General features: G+C 42.0%; 1 protein-coding gene across 2 annotated transcripts in view; it reads right to left on the bottom strand.

The window, feature by feature from the left end:
- Positions 1-692: 692 nt before the first annotated feature.
- zgc:63587 (uncharacterized protein LOC393431 homolog) overlaps positions 693-26,521 on the bottom strand; it is an 83,066-nt gene continuing 57,237 nt past the window's right edge. For both annotated transcript variants that reach the window (XM_060931768.1, XM_060931769.1), the window contains exons 8-12: positions 14,009-14,110; positions 13,770-13,915; positions 11,365-11,448; positions 11,051-11,108; positions 693-2,575 (exon numbers count right to left, since the gene is read on the bottom strand). In XM_060931768.1, coding sequence (XP_060787751.1) covers positions 2,507-2,575; positions 11,051-11,108; positions 11,365-11,448; positions 13,770-13,915; positions 14,009-14,110 — 459 coding nt within the window. In that variant the 3' untranslated portion in view covers positions 693-2,506. The remainder of the gene's footprint in view (positions 2,576-11,050; positions 11,109-11,364; positions 11,449-13,769; positions 13,916-14,008; positions 14,111-26,521) is intronic.

The raw sequence follows: 26,521 nt of genomic DNA, 5'->3' as shown, positions 1-26,521 counted from the left end.
ATGAGCATCAACAACGCTTTTTCTGAGGTCCTCAGAAATCTTTGTTCATGCCATGATACACTTCCACAAACATGTGTTGTGAAGATCAGACTTTGATAGATCCCTGTTCTTTAAATAAAACAGGGTGCCCACTCACACCTGATTGTCATCCCATTGATTGAAAACACCTGACTCTAATTTCACCTTCAAATTAACTGCTAATCCTAGAGGTTCACATACTTTTGCCACTCACAGATATGTAATATTGGATCATTTTCCTCAATAAATAAATGACCAAGTATAATATTTTTGTCTCATTTGTTTAACTGGGTTTTCTTTATCTACTTTTAAGACTTGTGTGAAAATCTGATGATGTTTTGGGTCCTATTTACACAGAAATATAGACAATTCTAAAGGGTTCCCAAACTTTCAAGCACCGCTGTACCACCATATTACAGTAAATAGTAGGCTGATAGCCATCTAAATGGCGTAGAGTAGTTGTTGGTTTTAGACATCCCCACCATACCCAGGTTTTACTTTTACAATGTTACACACAAAATAAGCTGTATTTCGACCATTGTACAAGTAATTAAAATATTTGTTGACTTTTTTTTAAATCACAAAATGTGTGTAAACAGGAAAACACCTTGCATAAAAGCCTCAGTTCTTCAGTACGTGTAGGCCAAGTGAAAAGAGCAGCTTTTACACATCTCTGAGAACTTCCGAAATGTTTATTTCTGCAAATGAGTACAAAAAAAAAAATCAGCATTTTACAAGGTACCATCAACCAATCAACTGTACCATGGACATGCAAAAAAACAAACAACTAACGAACATTAGTCTGTAAACAGATGACGACTTGGCCAAATGAGTAATTAAGGCTGGGTCACAACATTTACAAAATATCAGCAGATTGTTTATGTAATCACTAACAAGTACCATTACATAAAAGGAAGGACCCTTGATTTAGAAAGAAAAACGACCTTAAGCTAGACAGTGGAAAGATTTAAAAAAAAAAAATGTTAAGGTCTGAAGAGAGTCTTCAAAAATGTAATGCTCGTTTTATATATAATTTGAGCATTTCCAGTCACCTGAAGTGTTATTTCATGTAAAACATCAAATCCGTGATACTTGCAGTCATTTCCACATGCATCTAGTAAAATAAGGTCAAAGAATTAGAAATTACACAATTAATAATTAGAATTTATCATAGCTGTGATCCTGGTGAGCTGTAACTGTTCACATCAGTTATTAATCAATCATTAAATTATGACCTCATTTACATGCTTTAACTGTATTTGGTTGCATACAGTGGTGTTTCAATACACACTTGTGTTATGTATGCATGCATGTTTGTTTATGGATTTATTTTTTAGCATATACTTGTTTATATTTGGCATTTAAAAGATTAATACTCAGTGTAGACTTAAAAAGAACATACACTCAATGTACACAGTGAAGGCTTGGTTTTTTTTTTTTTTTGGGGGGGGGGGGGGGATTTTAAAATCTAAATATTTGTTCCTAAATTGAATTAATAACTGACAAATGATAAATTTCCATATTGGGCAAAAATAATTGATAATCTTTTGCAGAATCCACAACAGGACTTTTTTTTTGGGGGGGGGGGGGGGGGGGGGGCGCTTTGAGCTATTGTCCTGGTTTTTACTGGTAGCTGCTGCCCCTTAGTGGCCCCTTACTGAAACATTAATAGTTGATGGTATTCTCTCGTGCTGTAACGAGCCAACCACAGACTACAACTACTAACATTTCACCAAGGCACAGACGATAAGGCACTTTAATTCATACACTGAGACATCCGCTTATAAGAAAAACTGCTGAGACCATATGGCTCTTGTGAACAAAGCTAGAAATTTGCATGTACTTGCGAGTTTGAATAACTAGTAAATAATTCCCTCATCAGTTAGTGTGCTTGAAAAACAGATAATGGAGAATGAGGTCAAATATTACCACCATTTTCTTAGTTCCTGTACACTGTGTAGAACAGGCACCAGCAGGGCATGAGAAATGAGACAGGTGACTGGGACAACGTGAGTTGCTTCCTGCCAGCAGTAGACATGACTGGGCATGGTGGAAAAACAAAACTACTAAACCTGAAGCATTTTACATACACACACACACACACACACAACACAGCTATAAAAATAACTGATACAGTCATGGCAAATTATTTGCAATGTAACATGGATGCAGGCAAATAAAAAAAAATTAACATGGTGGTATAATTCATATTAAGATACTGAATAAGATTAAATTATAAATTTGGTTGACATTAAGATCACTCAACGTGGATAAAGTTGGGAACATGCAGTGATGCGATGACAATCCTTTGTGTGACAGACAAATATATATATATGTATCTATAAAGTAAAAGAAAAAGGAACCGTAGTAGAGTTGTGAAGTGCCCAGAATGATAGTAGATACAGGGATTGAAATAATGAAGCCAGTCATGTAGTGGAACTCTGGCTTTCTATTGCAGCAAACAAACATTATAATACAATGATCTTTTTCAATCATCTCCAGGCTTCATCTTCATTTGAGCCTGCATCTGAGCAATCATCTGCTGCATGCGTCTCAGCTGTGGACAGAGGGCGGAAGAAGTGAATTAGCCTGGTGATGAAAGGCATGCAACATACCAACATGCTGTCAAACACTGATGAGTCAGGAAGTCTAAATACAGTGGTGCTTGAAAGTTTGTGAACCCTTTAGAATTTTCTATATTTCTGCATAAATATGACCTAAAACATCATCAGATTTTCACACAAGTCCTAAAAGTAGATAAAGAGAACCCAGTTAAACAAATGAGACAAATTATTATACTTAGTAATTTATTTATTGAGGAAAATGATCCAATATTACATATCTGTGAGTGGCAAAAGTATGTGAACCTTTGCTTTCAGTATCTGGTGTGACCCCCTTGTGCAGCAATAACTGCAACTAAATGTTTCCAGTAACTGTTGATCAGTCCTGCACAGCGGCTTGGAGGAATTTTAGCCCATTCCTCCGTACAGAACAGCTTCAACTCTGGGATGTTGGTGGGTTTCCTCACATGAACTGCTCGCTTCAGGTCCTTCCACAACATTTCGATTCGATTAAGGTCAGGACTTTGACTCGGCCATTCCAAAACATTAACTTTATTCTTCTTTAAACATTCTTTGGTAGAACGACTTGTGCGTTTCGGGTCGTTGTCTTGCTGCATGACCCACCTTCTCTTGAGATTTAGTTCACAGACAGACATTTTCCTTTAGAATTCACTGGTATAATTCAGAATTCACTGTTCCATCAATGATGGCAAGCCGTCCTGGCCCAGATGCAGCAAAACAGGCCCAAACCATGATACTACCACCACCATGTTTCACAGATGGGATAAGGTTCTTATGCTGGAATGCAGTGCTTTCCTTTCTCCAAACATAACACTTCTCATTTAAACCAAAAAGTTATATTTTGGTCTCATCCGTCCACAAAACATTTTTCCAATAGCCTTCTGGCTTGTCCACGTGCTCTTTGCTACTCGTCTGCAGTTTGCTAATGTTCTTTTTGGAGAGTAGTGGCTTTCTCCTTGCAACCCTGCCATGCACACCATTGTTGTTCAGTGTTCTCCTGATGGTGAACATTAGCCAATGTGAGAGAGGCCTTCAGTTGCTTAAAAGTTACCCTAGGGTCCTTTGTGACCTCGCCGACTATTATACGCCTTGCTCTTGGAGTGATCTTTGTTGGTCGACCGCTCCTGGGGAAGGTATAGGCTTGCTCATTGGTTATAGATTAAGGATAAAATTAGCTCATGTCGTGGGTCATTCAGATTCTGTAAAGCTGCTTAGGGACAATGTCTATTGTTAAAAGCGCTATACAAACAAACTTGACTTGACTTAGAAGTTATCCTGGGGTCCTTTGTGACCTCGCTGACTATTACACGCCTTGCTCTTGGAGTGATCTTTGTTGGTCGACCGCTCCTGGGGAAGGTAACAACGGTCTTGAATTTCCTCCATTTGTACACAATCTGTCTGACTGTGGATTGGTGGAGTCCAAACTCTTTCGAGATGGTTTTGTAACCTTTTCCAGTCTGATGAGCATCAACAATGCTTTTTCTGAGGTCCTCAGAAATCTTTGTTCATGCCATGATACACTTCCACAAACATGTGTTGTGAAGATCAGACTTTGATAGATCCCTGTTCTTTAAATAAAACAGGGTGCCCACTCACACCTGATTGTCATCCCATTGATTGAAAACACCTGACTAATTTCACCTTCAAATTAACTGCTGATCCTAGAGGTTCACATACTTTTGCCACTCACAGATATGTAATATTGGATCATTTTCCTCAATAAATAAATGACCAAGTATAATATTTTTGTCTCATTTGTTTAACTGGGTTCCCTTTATCTACTTTTAGGACTTGTGTGAAAATCTAATGTTTTAGGTCATATTTATTCAGAAATATAGGAAATTCTAAAGGGTTCCCAAACTTTCAAGCACCACTGTACGTACTATCCAACACCCACTATTCAAGAACACAAGTACATCTGGACTGTGTCATATCCCCTAATAAAAGTAGCTTATAATGCTCTTCGAACCTTTTTACTGACACATTTTCCCATTAAAATCTACAGGGGGCTGCAAAAAGTAGGCATACAGTAATGAAAAACAAAACGTTATTTTATTGATTCCACAAACATATCAATAATAAACATATTAATTCCTCTAATGTTCAAACTGTTTGCCCCTGGCATTCACACACTCCACTAGTGCGCATGCACACTCTGGCACAAAGGTCTTTATCAGCATCAATTTCTTGGCAAGCCTCCCGTATGAACTGAATCATGGCATCAACAGAACATGGCTTGCGTGTGAAAACCCTCTTTTTTACATATCCCCAGAAAAAGAAGTCCATGGGGGTGAGATCCGGCGTACGTGGTGGCCAGTCAACGGCTCCCCAATGCCCAATCCACCTGTTGGGAAATTGTCAAGTTGCGCACGCACATCGAGTGCGAAGTGTGGTGGCGCTAGAGCTGTGCAATATATCGTATTTTTATCACGATATCGATATTGGTGTCAAACGATATCAAAATTCATAATATCGATATGAAACGATTTTTTGTCATTTGTCGAAAGGGACGTGCACAATATTTCTACAATGGCAATAAAACAACAATAACATTGACGTGACAGTAAGGTAAAACGAACCCTTCTGTCCCCTAAGGCACACCGTAGCCTTGCATACGTCATCCATTCTACTCCCGCGATATCTCCGCAACAGTAAAAAATCAGTTCTTCTGTTTTCATACGTGTCGGGTGATTTGATATATTGATTTCTTAATATGTTGTTTGATTTGCTTGCTAATAGTTATAATAATACAATTAACATATATTTACGTCATATTTTTGGATGTGGGACTGGGTAATGTAAAAATGGCATCTACGGAAGAAAACAAGCACAACAATATTAGCACATATCCAGCTTGCTAGCTGTGTTAGATGTGTTAAACCGTGTGGATTTAAGTGGAATAATTGCGAGTCGTCCTGTGGTCAAGGCAGCGTTTTAAGGTAAGGCAATTTGGTTATTAATGTTGCCCGCCGCGGCATGTTTACTTGGGTTCATTTGATTTTGACTTGTGCATCTGCAGCTAGCATCATGCTTTGAAGTAGGTTCTGCTAAGGACGGGTTTATTGCGCGATGTAGACGGACTCAGATGTAATTACATTGTTTTTAAAATTCCGTGCGCTTAAAACGGTGTCCCCCTGCTAATCATGTAGCCCTAATCATGTGTTGCTTTTACTTTTCTTAATGGCGAGTGAAATATCTCTGCAAATGGTATTTCAATGCTGACATGCCAAAAAGATAGCGGAGTCCACATTTGGAAGACGAAGGAAGAGAAGCCTATTTTCATGTATGTTAATTCTTAAGGACTTGTCTCTATATTGTGCGTGTTTAATGTTGGTGTCTTAACAACACACAAGCTTACGTTGTAGTGTGTGTGTGTGTGTGTGTGTGTGTGTGTGAGAGAGAGATTTTATCCTTGGCTGGCTACGAGCCAGTGTGGACGTTACGCAGTAATCACTGGTAATACCAGCGCTGGCTCCATCCTCTGTGATCGGAAATGTTGAGTGAGGAGAACGTGAGCCTTGTGCAGGCTATAGGACCTATGCAAAGTATGCGCTTGCACAGTAAATAGTTTAAGTAAAAGGCGTTTCAGGGTACAACGGGAAGGGTTGACAGGTAGCCTATGAGGCCTGTACTATAAAAATGTGGCCCGGTGCCTCAGGTGTTGATGATCAGGGCTTTAAAAAAAGGTGTATAAATATCATTTTAAAAATCGCGATATCGATATTTACTGAAGAAATCGTGATATTGATTTTTTCCAATATCGAGCAGCCCTAGGTGGCGCCCCATCCTGCTGAAAGTAGTCATCCTGCTGCTGTTGTTCACGTATAATCCTTACTGTATACGTACTTTTGCAGCCCCCTGTACTGTCACCGAGGGCTGACATATGATGACAACACCACCAGCACAGGGTCATTGTGATCCTAAATACAGTTTCTGCACAAAACGCGTTATTTGAGGCAGGCTTGTAGTACTCGAGCCCAACTCGTGCTCTAATTTTAAGGACTCGTGATTTGACTTGGACTTGAGCACTGATGACTCGGACTCGTGCATTAACTGCATTCGGACTTGTAAATTGGAGACGAGGACTCGGATTTTTTTTCTTTATTTTTTTGTAACATGCCATAATAATTTGGCACAAGTTATTTATATCTACATTAATTTTTTTTTACTCATTTCATGCAAGTGTGTTACACCTGCGTGCCTTGGCACGTGCATCAGATAGACTCTTGGACAGTGCGCACACCAAGCGGATTCGCACCTGCACAGGATTAAGGTGCAATCAGCACGCCTATATAAAAACTGTGAAAATGCACTTACTTTGCAAAGTATTGAGTTGCGTTGCGGACACATTACCAAGCCTTATTTCCTTGTTTGGTTTCCTGATCCCTGATTTCCTGTTTCTTGTCTTTGATTCTGCCGAGTCTACGACAGCCTGTTTGTGCCTCGCTCGGCCTATCGCCCGTTTCACCTGCCGTTCTGGATTGTTTACCTGTCTTCACTTGTATTAATAAACACACCTTCTGCACTTACATCCATCTCCCAACCATCTCTGACAGAATACTTCGCACTCCCTGACCAAGAGAATGCACATTCACCTATTCATACGTCATGTTCAGGAACAAACTAATGTTAATGGCGCTGAAACAGCCACCGTCAAATGGTGTGCTTGGAGTCTTGTTCTTAGACTCGAATTTTTTTTTAAAATGGCTTGGACTTGAACACTGGGGACTCAAGGTTTAGTGACTCAACTACAACACTGATTAGAGGCCTCCATTAATGCACACTATACGATAAGGAACACGTCGGAAAGTCTTTAGAAAGACAAATCAAGCAGTTTTCTTTCAGACAGGAAGCTGAGGTCATGGAACGTTTACATGTTCTGATTGTCCTTGTATCTTACCAAGCCAAAAAACAACACATTGATCATACCTAATGGAACGCAGCCTGTAATTGACAAAATAAATCCTCCCTAGCTTCACCACCAAAACCTCAACATATGGAAGAGTGAGAGCAGGCATGTGTCAGTAAAGTAACTACAAGGCTGTTTTTCTCAGAAACATTCCAAAACTAACTCAAACAGGAGATGATAGTAGTTAATTTTTCACAATCTTGCATGTGACCATCATCAGTAAGGTGTACAATGGCACCACTGTTCAATTCAGCATGGAAGAAGTCCTAGCATTAACACTGTTTCTTTGTCTAGCTGACAATTTGGTTTAAAAAAAAAAAAATTACACAGTGACGAAATTTAAAAAAAAAAGGATTTAATCAATTGTTACAAAAAAAAAAAATCCTAAAAGATAAATGCCCTTGTATGTTATCTCGGCCCACTGCATCAGGGCTAAGAGTGACCCACATCGGCACAAACTCTGCCAAACTGTTTCAATTAACTTGCAACATGTAGCTTAATTTTTAATATCATAAACACTTATTAAATGTCATCCAATAAGGAATAAAGGACAACTGACATGCTGTGTGGCCCAATTAAAAACAAAAAAGTTACTCTTACAATCCTGAGCTTGATTATTTTTGGCATGGCCCACAATCCCAGCGTTGTGGATTCAGGCAGATCATTTGCGACAAATGTATCGCCTGTATTTGGTGGTTTATTAGTTGTTGTGTTCTTATGACGATGGTACTTTTGAGGTGCTGTGTTAGACATTTTTAAGATGGACACTATTAAACATCCAGCAAAAAACAACAGCCCTGTGATGAGCACTATTTGCAGCAGCACACCTTATACAGTATTATTACTGGGTTTCAGTCACGTGACCTTTCTTAGCGGTTTTACCGCAAGTGAAATAGCTGGTGGTCTAAACGGCTGCCGTAGTGCAAACAACTAGCGACAACTTATCAGAGTATGCTCGTAATCTAGAAGCCACTGCTGGCTTTAGATATATTCAGAAGATTGCTATGTGCAACGGAATCGACCCCTGCAGTCTGGGAAAGAAGGATTTGTCGTATGAGCTCGAAAACTACCCTTCAGTCGAGTTCCCCGACATCTCGAACTATCTGGTGTTGCAGACGTCCTTCTACACCGCAAAACAGATGAAAGCATGGAAGAGTATGGAGGCTTACAACTTTTTTGTATGCGGCTGGGTAAAGGGCCTCGGGATCAAGTCGCTGCCGAATGAATCCTGTATTGTTTTTGCCCGTGTAAATGTGTGTGTGTTTTTTTAAGCTTTTCATTCACATCTTTACAACGAAGCGCTGCTGAAGTGTAAACAAACACTTCGCTTGATTCTCACTTATGTTGGCTCTTATCTCTCAGGTAATTAATTCACAAAGATCATCAGAAACCCCTTTAAAGACCTGGATCTTAGTTAAACAAGACGGAGAAGTGATCATGGTGCATTGTAACTGTATAGCTGGGGAAGAATTTTGTGGCGACCTTCACGCATATGGACTTTGTAAGGAGTAAACAGAGAATATATTTATATTACAGGGATATTTATAACTCCCGCCTCACCCGCAAAGCCATCAGGATTGCAGGTGACCCCACCCACCCATCTCACAGCCTCTTCAGTCTGCTGCCGTTGGGGAGGAGACTGCGGAGTCTCTGGGCCAAAACCAGCAGGCTCAAGAACAGTTTCTTTCACCAGGCAGTCAGGAGGCTCAACTCCCTCCCTGTTCTGCCCCTCCTCCCCCCTCTGCCACAGATTCTGCTAGCACACCCCCTTGCCCCCCCTTCAGCATCTGACATGTCATCCTCACAGTTTCCCCCCCCCCAACACACACACACACCATCATTCATTAACACACTGAACTCAGGGACCGCACATCTCACTTTACCTCGCTCATTTGCACTATTCCGCACTACCTCATCTTAACAGCTGCTAGTTTGTTTATACTGCTTATTTCATCTTTCATGTTTACCTGCTATACCTCAAGTGCCCTTGACTGTTTGGTTATTTGAACCAATTTGTGTGTGTGTGTGTGTGTGTGTGTGTGTGTGTGTGTGTGTGTGTGTGTATGTATATGAGTGTTTAGTCTACATCTAGTTCACATCTAGAGTGTTTATACTGTTTATATTGTCTGTCTGAGTGTTTAGTCTGTGTGTAGTTCTTATCTAGTGTTTACACTGTTTATATTGTCTGAGTGTTTAGTCTATGTCTAGTTCCTATCTAGAGTGTTTATACTGTTTATTTTGTTGTTTGTTTGTTTTTTCAATTATTCTATTTTTATTTATTGCATTGCCTGTTTGCACCATGGGTCAGAGAGGACTGATATTTCATGTGTGCTGTATGTCGAGCATGTATAGCATATTTGACAATAAAGTTGACTTGACTTGAAACAGCTGGGGACTTTAGTGCTTCGTGACTTTAAAAAAAAAAAAAAAAAGTACCGTAAAATAATGACACACAGCAAGAAAAGTACTTGGAAAACACTAATGACATGGGTGAGAGGGAGATACAAACCTTTCACCAAGTGAAACTTGAGCATGCTTCGACTCGGCTTCCTTCGATTTCAGTGAGAGGTTCAAAAGCCACCTTTCTCGACATCTTTTTGTGAAATCCTGTGTTCGTTCACTCTTTTTTCATTAGTTCACGGGGAACCCTGAAGAAACTTTTGATCAGTTTCACGGTTTGATCGATTCAAACAACGCAAGCGTAAGACGTTTTTCATGCGAGCAATGCACCTTCTCCGTACAAACGCTTTGTCAACTGAGCTTTGGTAGACCACCGGCTAAAATTTTGAATAACTAACGAGGCGGATGTGACGTCACGTGAAACCCAGCAATTTAATAATTAATTTAAGAACACGGGAGTGTGCATCTTTGCGTGCGCACACAGCCAACCCTCCAAGCAAACGACTACAGCAAAAAATAATCTAATTCTATGGGAAATGGTGCATTAGGTTAGGTAAACCAAATACCGGTAGGCCCTTTTGAAGCTTAAAAACTGCCTTCTTTCATAATTCTTGGCACTGATCCAGAAATACCCCTACACTATTTTAGAAGCCGAAAGTCCTTTAAGTCCTTCCCACGCCATGTGGTGCATAGGGCGGTGCCGATCTCCGTTTCCGTAGCCCTCGGCCTCTCGCCTATTACATAGTTAGGGTTACAGTGGGGGGCTAGTCCTCTGGTAACCGCGAGAGTTTGACTCCCCACTCGCATCTGTATTGCAGCGTGCCTTACCAGACAGCAGTAGGTACCATTTTTATGATGGTTTTTGGTATGACCCGACCGTGAGTAGAACTCGCAATCTCCCGATCAAGAGGTGGACACACTAACCACTAGGCCAACTCACGGTAAAAAGTCCTTTCAGCTTTACCTAAAATCTGTTTTTGCTGATATATCTGAAACATGAAGTATGAACCAAACTATTCTGCATTTATTTTATTTTTTTAAATATAATATATATGAGACATTGCTTGTCGTGTGACACGGTATTGGTGCCAGTCATTTAAAAATCAGTCAATCGAATGAAAAGCAATAAAACAAGTCTTACCTCAGCCTCCTTTTCCATTAAGATCTGATCTTTGTCCAGCACTTCATCCTCCACTGACCTGCAAAAGGCAAACAAGCTTCTTCATGCTCCAGTCACCAATGAAAGCAACTATAACAGAGTGGCTTCTTTTTCTCAGTACATTTACTTCTGTTTATTTTAGTTCAATTTGTGCAGGGTGGGAAAGAAGCTGCTCTGGTTCTAAGAGTGAAGCAAAGGGATGAAATTGTGTTTAGTGTTCGTCAGATGATACTGTGTGAGGCTATACATCTCTTACACCTGTACCTTGTATTCAGGTTTGTGTGCTGAGATCATACCTGCCAGCTCTCTTCAGTCTCTCGGAGCGGAAGTTCTCGTAGTGTAGGTCCTGAGTCACTTCCTGCAGGTCCTGCATGTGAGTCCTAGACATGCAGAGACGCACCTTAACCGTTTTGTTTTTACCAAATACTCAGCCTTTAACTCTTTACCCCTTAATGACGACATATGACGACCCCGTGTATATCCCATAATGACGACATATGACGCTGGCGTGTATGCACCATAACGACGACATTTGACGACTCTGAATTTGCCTCTACATACATAGAGTGAAACAAGCTTTCTGATCGAAAGGTGCAGTAATCATTTATTGTACACCATTTGACATGAATCCTTCATGTAAAATGTGAAGATTGGTTTTCACACAGGTATTACTCACCTTTCAGACACTACCTGTGAGTTGGTGAATGTTGAAACCTAACTTTGAGTGATTTTTGTATTCTGTATCATGCCCTCTTTTCAAAAATGTCATGATTGTTTCAACAAAACCTTGTCTTTAGACTTTTTTTCTTGTAAATATGTTCTAAGGGTGAACAGTATATATGTATACAAGGGTGGCTGTAGCACCTGCTTTAAAGTGCATGTTCTGGACCAATTTCGTGTTTTTTTTATATGAAAGCATGTCCCTTTACACACTCATCCAGAAGGGTAATTTTGCACAAGGCCATCTGTCTACAGCAGAAAAAAATAAAACAACAAAATGCGTCTGGAAAAATCCCAAGGGAGTCTGGAGCCAGATTCGTGACGTCACCTGCGGAAGCGCCAGCAGGCTGCGCGAGCTTTGCACGGTTTCAGTGCACAGCCTGTGTAGACCAAGCGCTCCCATTTCTCTCTCACTGTCCGGTCTTTTCGAAAACGATGAGTACTAATCCCATCAAGATTGGTGTTGCTACACCCAACTATGATACATCTGTTAACCATTTTAATAATTACGCGATAACACTGAAGAAATTTGCAGAAAACCACCAGGTCGTTTTCTCATAAACAAACCAGCGCTGGCATAGGATTTAGAAGGAGGCATCCCGCAGATGATGTCACGAAAATCAATGTTTGCCGGGAAATCCAAATGCCAAGTTTATTCAGAGGTGGACCAATTTTTCTGGTATTGCGCAAGGTAAAAAAAATTGCAGAGAATGCAGAATGTTACAGATATTTGACCAAAGTTTAATATAAAATAGGAGAATTATTCATCTTGCTCCTGAATTTACCCGTGATATGCACTTTAAGGGATAAAGAGTTAATGAGTGTTTTTGCATGTCTAATGAATTTATGTAGCTTGATGTCCAGCAGAGGGCGCCACAATATACACTACTGTACAATAGGAGTCCTCACCTCACCTATCCCTTAACCTGGGGTCGTTGGGGCACCCTGAGTTTGCAACCAGTTTCCTCCACCTTGACCTGTTTTCAGACAGCCTCTGTGCCGCGACAAAGTCGTGACAAGCTGTCCATTCTTTTACGTTGTCCTGCCATCGCTTCTTTTGTCGTCCCCTCTTTCTGCTGCCATTTCCTTTTCCTTGTGGCACTGTTTTTGCTAGGCCAGCGCTTCTGGTGACATGGCCAAACCATGTTTGTTTTCTTCTTTTGACTGTTGTGATCAAGTCTCTGTGTGGGCCAATGGCTTCTGTAACCTTTCTCCTCACTTCCTCGTTTGTGACACAGGAATAGCAGTTTCCTGTAGCAGTTCATTTCCATTGCACTTATTCATCTTTGTAGCTCTGCTCCAAGTGTCCATGTTTCACAGGCATATAAGAAAATTGAGGTGACAAGTGAGCGCATAAGTCTTACTTTTGAGCTAGTGATGTTCTTGTCCCGCCAGATTGGTTTGAGCTTTGTAGCTTGGGCAATACAAGAGAGAACTTCGGGTTTGGACCCCTCATCTGTAACGATGGCACCTAGGTACTTAAATTGGTAGACTATTTCAAGTGTCTATCCCTTAACTTGCATGTCTCTAGTGATACCCTCTGTGCTGTTGGTCATAATTTTGGTTTTCTCGGCACTGATCTCTAAGCCATATGAACTTGATGTCTTGTCTAGGCGGTGAACGAAGCTTGTTAGCTCTTGCTCATCTCCCGCCAAGCCATCTATGTCATCAGCACAACGGAGATTGCTAACTGTTCTGCCCCCGATGCGGACTGTTCCTTTGTGATCTTCCAGTGCATCTGTCATTATCCTTTCCAGAAAGATGTTGAGTGTGGGTGAGAGCAAACAGCCTTGGCGGACGCCAACTGTCGTGCAAAACCAGTTTCCAATTACCCAGTTGTAGTACACTGCACTTGTTGCTCTGTTGTATAACTGTTCGATGAGTCGTACAAGGTTTGGGCTAATATATTATTAGGGGATATGAGCATCTCTACTAAAAGTGACACTTGGAAAGAGATGACTTAAAATCCCTCTGTACTCACACGAGCATGGTGCGCAGTTTGAGGAAATCGTTGTGTTCAGGGTTCTCCACCTCCACCACACCCCAAGGGTACAGACGCCCTCGAATCTTCTTCCCCTTCACTTCGATCAGCTGGTTGGAGCCGATGACGGCAAAAGGAATGCTGGCCTACAGAAGACAAATCAATCACGTAAAATAATGTTTAGATACGCTGCAGCACAAACGTAATTTTAATAAAGTTATAGGCGCAAGCCATCTGACCTTTAGGACGCGGGTCTGCTCTTTGAACTCCTCGTCCTCATCAGAATCTGCATCAGGGAGCTGGTAGATGCGAATACCGTGCTCACTAATCTCATCAAGGATCTAGATAGAGAGAAGCATACAGCGGAGAATATTACAGCAAAAATAACTACAACTGAGGCAGTTTCATAATTACACGTGTGAAAATCACAGCACCATAGAGTTATTGCTTTGTCTATTTTCCAGAATAAACTGACTCGGTTCTGCTGAAGCCATACTGATGAAAGCTAATAAAAACTACACAGCTGTTATTTTAACAGCAGGATGCTTCAGGATATTAAGAACGAACGCCGAATGTTTTTGCTATTGCATCATTTCACCCCCTTTTCAGCAACAGGTCTCAGCAGCGATGTTCTCAATGCTATAGAACGATCTTTGATAGTTAACAAGCATCCAGGCCCTCAGTATAATGCACCATGACTAGCTCCAACAATAATCAGTCCTGAGATGAGATTTAGCTGATAACGGTTATTAGTATAAACACACGGGATTACAGAAAATCGCACACACTGATTGGTTGAGAAATTCAGTGTCCGAAATCGCTCCCTACTCACTATATAGTGGGGACGCCATTTTGTAGTGCTGTCCGAAACCTTAGTGAGGATTATTTACATCCTATATAGCGCACTCAAAGTATCCTACAATGCATCACGAAAATTAGTATACAACGATGGTCACTAACCAAAGCAATGTATCCCCATCATGCATTGCGGTCGTGCTGAAAGAAATCAAATTAAGTCTCAAATTTGACTTAATAAAAGGCAGCAACAAAGAAGAAAGTATTCAGCCTTGATTTAAAAAAAAAATAAAAACTGAAAGATGCAGGTACTTTGTATTGATTCATGGGGGAAATGCGCCCAGTATAATATGGATTTATCACAAAAATACATGCATGTGTATTATTTTGAAAACCCACCAGCCGGCTGATCTGGCATGTTTTAACTGTGCGACTCATGTCTGAAAGCGTTTTTTCATTTAACCAATGAGCTCACTATATAGTCCTCTATATAGTTATTCCCTATATAGTGAGTAGGGAATAGTGAATGAGTGAGTGAGTTCGGTAATCACCTCGATAATCACCTCGATAATCACCTTGAGCAACTCGGCAAAATGGCTGCCGAGTGCTTCGTCACCGTAAGTGAGGAAAAATTACAAATTATGAAAGAAAATGTTGCTCCTAAAAGCACTAAAGATGCTACAAAGCTTGGTCTAAAACTATTCAAAGGAAAGATGGAATTGTGATTTATTTTATCCATTTCAAAACAGTATTTTATGGGAGTCGGGATAGAGAAGTGACAAGCCCGTGTGCACCTTTATTACATTTACATGCCGCTTTTGGAGTTTGAAATAAATTTTTTTTAATATGATTTTTTTGAAAAATTAATCAAATCTATTCAAATAATTATCCACCTCAGGCTCAGTAAATAATAACCTTGACTTCATCTTGGTTATTATTCACACAGATATTCCCTTCGCCTTTGGTGAATGATTGTTAAATAGTATGGAATCCTCAATGAAGCTCAGTTTATGGCCACATCCTCATGACAAACAGGATGTGCTACTCACATGGCCTTGTGTCTCAACGAACTTTAAATGATTTTCAGAACCATCATAAATGCACAGAAGCACACAACAGTTATAAGAAGAGCTTGTGTGTGCGGTCAGTCTCTCTTTCAGAAAAGTGAGCTCTCCTTGCTGGAACGCCACGTCTCCCACAATACGCCACGCCAGCCTAAAGCGCCACTTGTGATTCAGAACCTTTCAAAAGTCTCCTGTACTTCAGAGACACCTGCGGGGAACAGACGCAATGATTTATTTTCCCGAAGATCAAAGCTAGAACAGAAGAGCCATGTTCACAATGCTATTTTGTAGCGGCAGCCAAAAATGCCACTGGCAGACTTTTCCTGACATTCTGAGCACTTTCATGTTCTCTCAGCAGGGACAATGTTTCAAAAGGGCAGAAGCCCCCCACTCCCCTTGTCCTATCAACAAATCTCCTCCTGTTATGAGGAGATTTGTTTTCACAGCATGGAGATAAACCCACCTGGGACTGTTTGTGTGCGAGTGCGCTTGTGTGGGTGTCATTGTTGTCTGGTCCCAGTCCAAATAAACATGACACGTCATCTGGATGGGAAGCGTGACCATGGACATGGCTCAGTGAATCAAATGATGTATACAGAAACCGAGAGAGAGAGAAAGAATGGGAGAGGCAAAAGCACAATGTGATCGAAGCAGAAGGAAAGGAAACTACAAAGGGGAAAAAAAGAAGGAAAGATTAAAAGGAATCAAAAGGACTTGATGCTTAAAGTGGGCTTCCTCCAGGGAAGGAAGAAAGAAAATGTGTGTGAAGACAAAAAGTCTACAGTTCAACGTGACACCTTGTAGCACAGATGAACGTTTCTGCTAAAGAGATAAAACTACCAAAAACTACAATTTGGGCAGACCGGTTTGAACTTTTTTTTTTCCCCCTCCTGAAACAAAAGCAGAGGCTTTGTCCCAGAGGAGGAGTGTGTATCTTACAGAAGATACGTTAGAACTCCAGATTACATCCAATAAAACATGGCTTTAACACCACCTTAAGATGCAGCCCCAAGTCTCCCAGTCTGTTTGGGTTGGCTGGTAAAGGCCAACCCAAATTCTGGACAATGGGGGCAGAAGTGTTTCCAATCTCTCCACAGATTGAAAAGGGAAGTGAGGCTCACCGATTCTATTGGTGCTTTGTTTGCTGAAGGATGCATTACCAGGGTTCTCCACTTTTCAAAAATAAAAGGTGGTGGTGGGGGTTTGGGGGCCACTTAGGCACCCAACAGGGTCCAGGGGCAGAGCCCCGGTGGGGGTCAGGGGACAAAGTCCCCCTGAAGCTGACAGACTTTGGGCTTTTTTTGACAGTGAAACTGGCCAATAAATAGATAAAGCTGGGCATACACTCTGCGATTTTTTCAATCGCGGTATTCAGCTGCTGCTCACACTGTACGAGTGAATCGCAGGGGTAAACAGCACGCAGCTTACGATTCCTGTTCTCACACTATACGATCCGATGCTCGGATGTGATGCTCAGGATTTCAAACAGGTTTGATTTTCATCCGATCGATCGGGAGGAGGTCGTGAGGTGTTAATCGCTTGTCGTTACCCCATGTATACTACACGATCCGAGACGCATGATTGAGCCAAAACTCGGCCCGATCTCGAAAATAGTCGCACGAGTGAAAATCGTGTCAAAATCGGGCCAAAAATCGCACAGTGTATGCCCAGCATAAGAAATGCTAAATCATTTTACAAAAAATTAACACACTTACTGTACACATCTTTGTCAATGTGAAACTCATTTGACATCTCAGCTGAGACTGACGCACCTGTTGCGCATCCCTGAATGAATCATATTTCTGTGTGTGAAAAATAGATGAACTTACACGCAGAAACAAAACACCCAATTACAATAAATGCATACATTTTTTACAATACACAAGGTTAATTGGGTGAAACCTCTCCAATCCATGCACGGGCTGGTGCGCGTGCCCGAGACTGGCACTACAAAGCCACCCAGGCCTCCATAGCTCAGGTCCTTTGACCCAGGAACCCGGAAGTCCTGCAGCAAACAACCACAGTCAAGCAACGGGAAAATGCAGCTCTCGCCCACACAATCACAGATACATAAAATAAAAGACCTGAACTTAACTAGTGTGTGTGTGTGTGTGTGTGTGTGTGTGTGTGTGTGTGTGTGTGTGTACGCGCTGTTATATGATTACTGTACCTGTGTATGGTCAGAAGAGACGATAGATAAGCGTAACCGTTGCACAATAATGCTACAAACACCCTCAAAGTTATTTAGCTGCTGGCTAGCTGCAGCTTGTAGCTTCCAATGTTACTATGTGTCAGTATAGTGTACTGTGGTGCGGTGTAGTGTAACGCAGGAGTAGACCTCAATCTGCAGAGTTCTGGGTCTCAATCTGTATGCAGCCGGCCGGATGTTGTTCTACTGCAATTGCGTGGCCACTTCAGGTAGCTCCATAATGCATTCGTTTAATGGTCTTCTGCGTGTTAAATAGTTACAAAATTATAATAAAGTGAACACTTTACAATTTATTTGGTGTATACTGATGAAGTTACTGTTTTTCCCCCCCAAGGCAAGGGTGGCGGGCCAGAATTATAATGTGGCGGTGCGCCACTTTAAAAGCGCCCGTGGAGAACACTGCATTACTCGTGTTTGTGGAGCAAGACTGTGTATGTCATGGAGAAAGAGACTAGAGGTATCCAAAAAAATCCTCAGATAAGCATTTTAAGAAAGTCATGTCTCTACATCACCATCACCCCTTCCACAGAATCTGTTCAACTGCTAAGGACTTGCATCACTGACCTCAAGCAATGTGCACTGCCTTAAACTTAATACTAGCAAAACGAAGGTTCTATTAGTAGGTACCAAAACACAGGTTTTGAACTTCTCCAATTTCACTATTGACGTTGATGGCATGTCCAAGTCCTTCCCAAGTTCTAAAAAACCCTGGAGTTCTCTTTGACTCCACCCTTGTGTTTGAACCCCATTTTAAACTCATTACCAAGAATGCATTTTTCACTTCCGCAAAATTGCACGTCTCAGCCCTCTTCTCTCTGAAACTGATGCCAAAATGTTGGTCGATGCGTTTATCTTTTCTCGTCTTGACTACTGCAGGTCTCTCTTTTATGGTCTCCCTGCCGCATTGCTCAACCGCCTGCAGTACATCCAAAACTCAGCAGCTAGAGTCCTCACGCTCACATCACTCTTGTTCTTCAGCAACTGCACTGGCTGCCAGTTACAGTGGTTACAGATTTACCACCTCAACCTATCAAAACTTTGGAACGAGGAGGTCCCCGTGGCGTTGGTGTCGGTAGTTCCGGAGAAGGCGGAGCTGGGGCCGGAGGTTCAAAAAAAGAAAATTGACATGACCCAACGCATCTATCCCCTGTGGAGACCACCTCTCCCCGACCCAGCTCACGGAGGTCGCCCAGTTGCAGACAGAATTTTCTGACGTGTTTTTGCCCCTGCCCAGCCGCACCCACCTCATAGAACACCACATTGAGACGCCCCCCGGGGTAGTACTGCGCAGCCACCTTTACAGACTGCCCGAACACAAAAAAAAAAAAAGGTGGTTTGGGAAGAACTCGAGGCCATGCTCAAAATGGGCATCGTCGAGGAGTCCCACAGTGACTGAAGCAGACCGGTGGGCTTGGTTCTCAAGGCCGACGGGTCGGTCCGGTTTTGTGTGGACTATAGAAAAGTCAATGCGGTGTCTAAATTTGATGCGTACCCAATGCCTCGTATTGACGAGTTGCTTGATCGACTAGGCATGGCTCGTTTTTATTCGACACTGGATTTGACAAAGGGACATTGGCAGATCCCCTTGACTCCGCTATCCAAGAGAAAACGGCCTTTTCCACACTGTTTGGCTTACACCAGTTCGTCACACTTCCTTTTGGGCTGTTTGGGGCACCCGCTACGTTCCAGCAGCTTATGGATAGGGTCCCCCGCCCCCACGCCACCTACTTGGATGATATTTTTTACAGTAATGACTGGCTGCGGCACTTAGAACACCTAAGGGCCATCCTTAGGTCGTTGAGGCGAGCGGGTCTCACAGCCAACCCGAAGAAGTGTGCGATTGGGCAGGTGGAAGTACAGTATCTGGGTTTCCACTTGGGCAATGGGCAGATGCATCCCCAAATTAATAAGACCGCAGCAATTGCGGCCTGCCCGAGGCCCAAGACCAAAAAGGGGGAGAGACAATTCCTGGGGCTGGCTGGCTATCGTAGGTTTATACCCAATTATTTGGATGTCACCAGCCCGCTAACTGATCTCACTAAAAAGGGAGCACCAGATCCGGTCCAGTGGACGGAGCAATGCCAGCGGGCTTTCTCGGAGGTAAAGGCTGCACTGTGTGGGGGCCACTGTTGCACTCCCAGACTTTTCTCTCCCCTTTATCTTGCAGACGGACACGTCGGACAGAGGACTGGGGGCTGTTCTATCCCAGGAGGTGGAGGGGGAGGAACGTCCAGTGCCGCACATCAGCCGGAAGCTGTCGGTGCGTGAGGGCAGGTACAGCACAATCGAAAAACACCTCACCATGGGGGGGAAGTCAGCTGCAGTTGGGGGGGGGGGGGGGGGGGGGCGTGGTCAAGCGGCGGTCTGTAAATGGAAGGCGGAGTCAGGGAAGGTAAGTGGTGGAATCACTGCACCTGATGGGAATTAACCTGCGTTTGTGTGCCTTCCCCAGTGACCATGCCCTATAAAGAGGAGAGGGAGAGCAGAGGAAGAGGTCTCTCTCCCGACTAGAAACGTGTGCGAGTGTGAGTGTGCACTGGTGGTGCAGATGGCTGAAAAACTATAGATAGCTCTAAAGATAAAAAGAGCTTTGAGACCTCAGTTCTGGCCTGCCGTGCTTCTGTGCTCCACCCACCTAGTCAGATACAACAAGGTCCTTCCACAACATTTTAATTGGATTAAGGTCAGGACTTTGACTTAGCCATTCCAAAACATTAAATTAATTCTTCTTTAACCATTCTTTGGTAGAACGACTTGTGTTCTTAGGGTCGTTGTCTTGCTGCATGACCCACCTTCTCTTGAGATTCAGTTCATGGACAGATGTCCTGACATTTTCCTTTAGAATTCACTGGTATAATTCAGAATTCGTTGTTCCATCAATGATGGCAAGCCATCCTGGCCCAGACGCAGCAAAACAGGCCCAAACCATGATACTACCACCACTATGTTTCACAGATGGGATAAGGTTCTTATGCTGGAATGCAGTGTTTTCCTTTCTTCAAACAGAACGCTTCTCATTTAAACCAAAAAGTTCTATTTTGCTCTCATCCATCCACAAAACATTTTTACAATAGCATTCTGGCTTGTCCACGTGATCTTTAGCAAACTGTAGACGAGCAGCAATGTTCTTTTTGGAGAGCAGTGGCTTTCTCCTTGCAACCCTGCCATGCACACCATCGTTGTTCAGTGTTCTCCTGATGGTGGACTCATGAGCATTAACATTAGCCAACGTGAGAGAGGCCTTCAGTTGCTTAGAAGTTACCCTGGGGTCCTTTGTGACCTCACCGACTATTACACACCTTGCTCTTGGATCTTTGTTGGTCAACCACTCCTGGGGAGGGTAACAATGGTCTTGAATTTCCTCCATTTGTACACAATCTGTCTGACTATGGATTGGTGGAGTCCCAACTCAGATAGTTTTGTAACCTTTTCCAGCCTGATGAGCATCAACAACACTTTTTCTGAGGTCCTCAGAAGTCTCCTTTGTTTGTGCCATGATACACTTCCACAAACATGCTGTGAAGATCAGACTTTGATAGATCCCTGTTCTTTAAATAAAACAGGGTGCCCACTCACACCTAATTGTCATCCCATTGATTGAAAACACCTGACTCTAATTTCACCTTCAAATTAACTGCTAATCCTAGAGGTTGGCATACTTTTGCCACTCACAGATATGTAATATTGGATCATTTTCCTCAATAAATAAATGACCAAGTATGATATTTTTGTCTCATTTGTTTAACTGGGTTCTCTTTATCTACTTTTAGGACTTGTGTGAAAATCTGATGTTTTAGGTCATATTTATGCAGAAATATAGAAAATTCTAAAGGGTTCACAAACTTTCAAGCGCTACTGTATCTGCCGGATTAAATACAAAATCCTGCTACCAACTTATAAAGCTCTTCATGGTTTCGCTCCTTCCTATCTCTGTGAGTTAATTCATTTGTACTGTCCCTCCCGCTCCCTCAGATCTTCTGTCTCTGGACTTTTGGCTGTCCCACGTTTGAAACTGGCATCTATGAGTGGCAGATCATTCAGCCTTGCTGCTCTTAAACTCTGGAATTCACTACCATGATCACTTCGTGACTGTTCCACTCTCTCTTCCTTCAAAAGCTAACCTGAAAACTTTCCTCTTACCTCACACTACTCTTCTTAGTTTTTTTTTTTTTGTGCGCGCGCATGCATGCACGCACGTGTAAGTAACTCCTGTGTAAAGCGTCCTTAGGTTTGTGAAGGGCGCTAAATAAATTGAACTTATTTTGTGAGAAGGTCTATGAAGGTTCGTCACCCAGAATTACTATCAAAAGAAATTCTTGAGGAAAACAGTAATTACAGTATGACATGAATGAATACTATGCACAGTGGAGCGTAATCCTTCGTTGAGTAGCTACACATTATCTAGTGTGGCATTTTAAATTGTGTCAAAACTAGGAGAGACTATTCCTACTGCAAAACATCCCCCCCCCCAAAAAAAACAAACAAACCAGGATCTTTGAATTGAGATTGACAGGCTATATTTGTCTTTCATACACACAAACACAGGGCCTTCACCACAACCCATTATTACTGTACAAACAGGAATCATGCCATGCAAAACAGCCTTTTCACACTTTGGCAAGACTCAGTATGAGCCACACGTGCTATGGTCGATGAGCAGTTACTGACTCACACACAGGCATGAATCACAAAATCTCTTGGGCTTAAAAACACATTTTTTGTGCTGAGCAGGCAGATGACACACACACACACACATATATATATATATATACATATATATATACACACACACACACACACACACACACATATATATATATATATATGTGTGTGTGTGTGTGTGTGTGTGTGTGTGTGTGTATATATATATATATATATATATATATATATATATACACACACACACATATATACATATATATATATATATATATATATATATATATATATATATATATATATATATATATTACATAAATACACAGATACATATACCCACACATTTTATATATAAAATAGTATTTAATGAGGTCAGCTTCCCAACCCAGAGAACAATGCCTGGAAATTCAAGTTAAAGGTGCAGTCATTGACTGCAATCCAATACATCTGTCAAATTTTCAATGCGTGTTTGGAGAAAAATAAATAAATAATCCGGTGTTCATACACACATCCCCAATTCTTTAAATGGGAAAACGAACAAAGTGACTTGGACCGAGCCACACAACACTATTCCAGCCAGTCACCAACAGGGGGTGGGCATTCATACTTGTGCACAAAAGAGGGGCAGTGGAGGGGGAGACTGGGGGGCAGGGACAGTGAGAGGGATGAGGATCCATGCACCATACCAGTTGGTGGCGGTAATGCCAATTTATTCTTTGCCAAACACCAATAAACTTTGAAGAAGAAGACAGACAGAAACAAGGGCCACTGGCTGGGAGATGGAGCAGCGTAAGCAGTGGGTGTTACACTTACTTATCCTCTTCTTCCCTGGTGGGAAATAAGGCCCCAATTCACTTGTCATTGTCGTGGTTTCCATAACTTTGTTTCTTTTTACGGGGTGGAGTAGTTTGCCCCACGCCCAACCGGGAGGACTAGGGGATCACTCTTCGTCTGGCCCCTACCTTTCGACCTGTTTGGCATGGGTGGCCCTACCAGGAGTTTGAGACTCCACCCAACATAGCTCTCGAGATCACTGGGACATGCAAACTGCCCCATCACGAGTAAGCTGGTGATCCCGAGTGAAGCGGGTGTAAGAGAAAGTGGGGAAAAAAATAAAAAATAAATTGTAGATGGCCGGCTCTCCCGTCCCCCCTGCTTTCTAATGGCTGCTCCCTGGACAATAAACCAGACTACATCTGACTGTAGGAGACTACTCAGCTCGCCTTATTTTATGCCAACAGAAATACATTGCTCTGTGGTAAGGCTTGCAGCAGTTGCAAACAGAATGGTGCAAGAACTCGGTGCTAGTGCCAACTGCTTTATTCAAACTAGAATAGTGTACTGGTCTTTAACTTTTTTTTTTACTTTTACGATTGCCATGTCTTAGTAATTCTTGTACTGTCTTGCGATGTTTGCACACATGCACTTTATATTAGTCCTTTATAGGTTTGTGTAGTCTCATGTAGTTCTGTATTTATTTTTTTTTTGTAGCATCATTGCCCTGGATGAGCGTTGTTTTGTTTCACTGTGTACTGAACCAGCTGTATATGGTTGAAATGACAATGCCACTTGATGTGATCATGGCATTTGTTTGTACAATGTTTGCAAAGGGTTTTATAGCCACACAGACCTAAAAACACAAGTTTGGTAGCACAATGTGGTTATTTGCATCAGTGTTCTAGTCGAGTCACTAAACCTCGAGTCAAGTCCAAGTCATTAAAAAAAATAAATAAATAAAAATTTTGAGTTGAGTCCACTATTGATCAGAGTCCAACACTCCAACCACACCATTTGACGGTGGCTGTTTTATCCCCATTAACGTTAGTTTGTTCCTGAACATGACGTATGAATAGGTGAATGTGCATTCTCTTTGTCAGGGAGTGCCAAGTATTCTGTCAGAGATGGATGGGAGACGGATGTAAGTGCAGAAGGTCTTTGTCTTAATTAATACAAGTGAAGACAGGTAAACAATCCAGAACAGCAGGCAAAATCGTAAAAACGGGCAATAGGTCGAGTGAGGCACAAACAGGAGATCATAGACTTGGCAGAATCAAAGACGAGAAACAGGAAATCAGGAAACCAAACAAAGAGATAAGGCTTGGTAATGTGTCAGCAACACAATTCAATACTTCGCAAAGAAAGTGCATTTTCACAGTTTTTATATTGGCATGCTGATTGCGCCTTAATCCTGTGCAGGTGTGAGTTGTTTACAGCACAAGAGTCTGCTTTGTGCGCAAACTGTCTGGAGTGTGCCCGAGAGTCTGATGCACACGTCAAGGCTCGCAGGTATGACACTCTTACACGAAATTAGTACAAAAATTAGTGTAGATATACAGTGATGCTTGAAAGTTTGGGAACCCTTTAGAATTTTCGATATTTCTGCATAAATGACCTAAAACATCATCAGATTTTCACACAAGTCCTAAAAGTAGATAAAGAGAACCCAGTTAAACAAATGAGATAAAAATATTATACTTGGTCATTTATTTATTGAGGAAAATGATCCAATATTACATATCTGTGAGTGGCAAAAGCATGCAAACCTTTGCTTTCAGTATCTGGTGTGACCCCCTTGTGCAGCAATAACTGCAACTAAACGTTTCCGGTAACTGTTGATCAGTCCTGCACAGCGGCTTGGAGGAATTTTAGCCCATTCCTCCGTACAGAACAGCTTCAACTCTGGGATGTTGGTGGGTTTCCTCACATGAACTGCTCACTTCAGGTCCTTCCACAACATTTCAATTGGATTAAGGTCAGGACTTTGACTTGGCCATTCCAAAACTTTATTCTTCTTTAAACATTCTTTGGTAGAATGACTTGTGCGCTTCAGGTCGTTGTCTTGCTGCATGACCCACCTTCTCTTGAGATTCAGTTCATGGACAGATGTCCTGACACTTTCCTTTAGAATTCGGTGGTATAATTCAGAATTCATTGTTCCATCAATGATGGCAAGCCATCCTGGCCCAGATGCAGCAAAACGGGCCCCAAACCATGATACTACCACCACCATGTTTCGCAGATGGGATAAGGTTCTTATGCTAGGAAAACCCTGCATTCCTTCTCCAAACAGAACGCTTCTCATTTAAACCAAAAAGTTCTATTTTGGTCTCATCCGTCCACAAAATATTTTTCCAATAGGCTTGTCCACGTGATGTTTAGCAAACTGCAGACGAGCAGCAATGTTCTTTTTGGACAGCAGTGGCTTTCTCCTTGCAACCCTGCCATGCACACCATTGTTGTTCAGTGTTCTCCTGATGGTGGACTAATGAACATTAGCCAATGTGAGAGAGGCCTTCAGCTGCTTAGAAGTTACCCTGGGGTCTTTTGTGACCTTGCTGACTATTACACGCCTTGCTCTTGGAGTGATTTTTGTTGGTCGACCACTCCTGGGGAGGGTAATAATGGGCTTGAATTTCCTCCATTTGTACACAATCTGTCTGACTGTGGATTGGTGGAGTCCAAACTCTTTACAGATGGTTTTGTAACCTTTTCCAGCCTGATGAGCATCAACAATGCTTTTTCTTAAGATTTCTTTTGGGCTTTTTTCACCTTTTTATTGGATAGGACAATGTAGAGACAGGAAATGAGCGGGAGAGAGAGACAGGGAGGGATCGGGAAATGACCTCGGGTCGGAATCAAACCCGGGTCCCCGGATTTATAGTATGGCACCTTATCCACCTGAGCCACGACGCCCCCAACAACGCTTTTTCTGAGGTCCTCAGAAATCTCCTTTGTTCGTGCCATGATACACTTCCACAAACGGTGTTGTGAAGATCAGATTTTGATAGATACCTGTTCTTTAAATAAAACAGGGTGCCCACTCACACCTGATTGTCATCCCATTGATCGAAAACACCTGACACTAATTTCACCTTCAAATTAACTGCTAATCCTAGAGGTTCACATACTTTTGCCACTCACAGATATGTAATATTGGATCATTTTCCTCAATAAATAAATGACCAAGTATAATATTTTAGTCTCATTTGTTTAACTGGGTTCTCTTTATCTACTTTTAGGACTTG

Source organism: Neoarius graeffei, chromosome 10 (genome assembly GCF_027579695.1).
Source record: "Neoarius graeffei isolate fNeoGra1 chromosome 10, fNeoGra1.pri, whole genome shotgun sequence".
Taxonomy (NCBI): domain Eukaryota; kingdom Metazoa; phylum Chordata; class Actinopteri; order Siluriformes; family Ariidae; genus Neoarius; species Neoarius graeffei.
The sequence above is the reverse complement of the archived record's forward strand: the minus strand, read 5'-3'. Positions and strand labels throughout refer to the sequence as shown.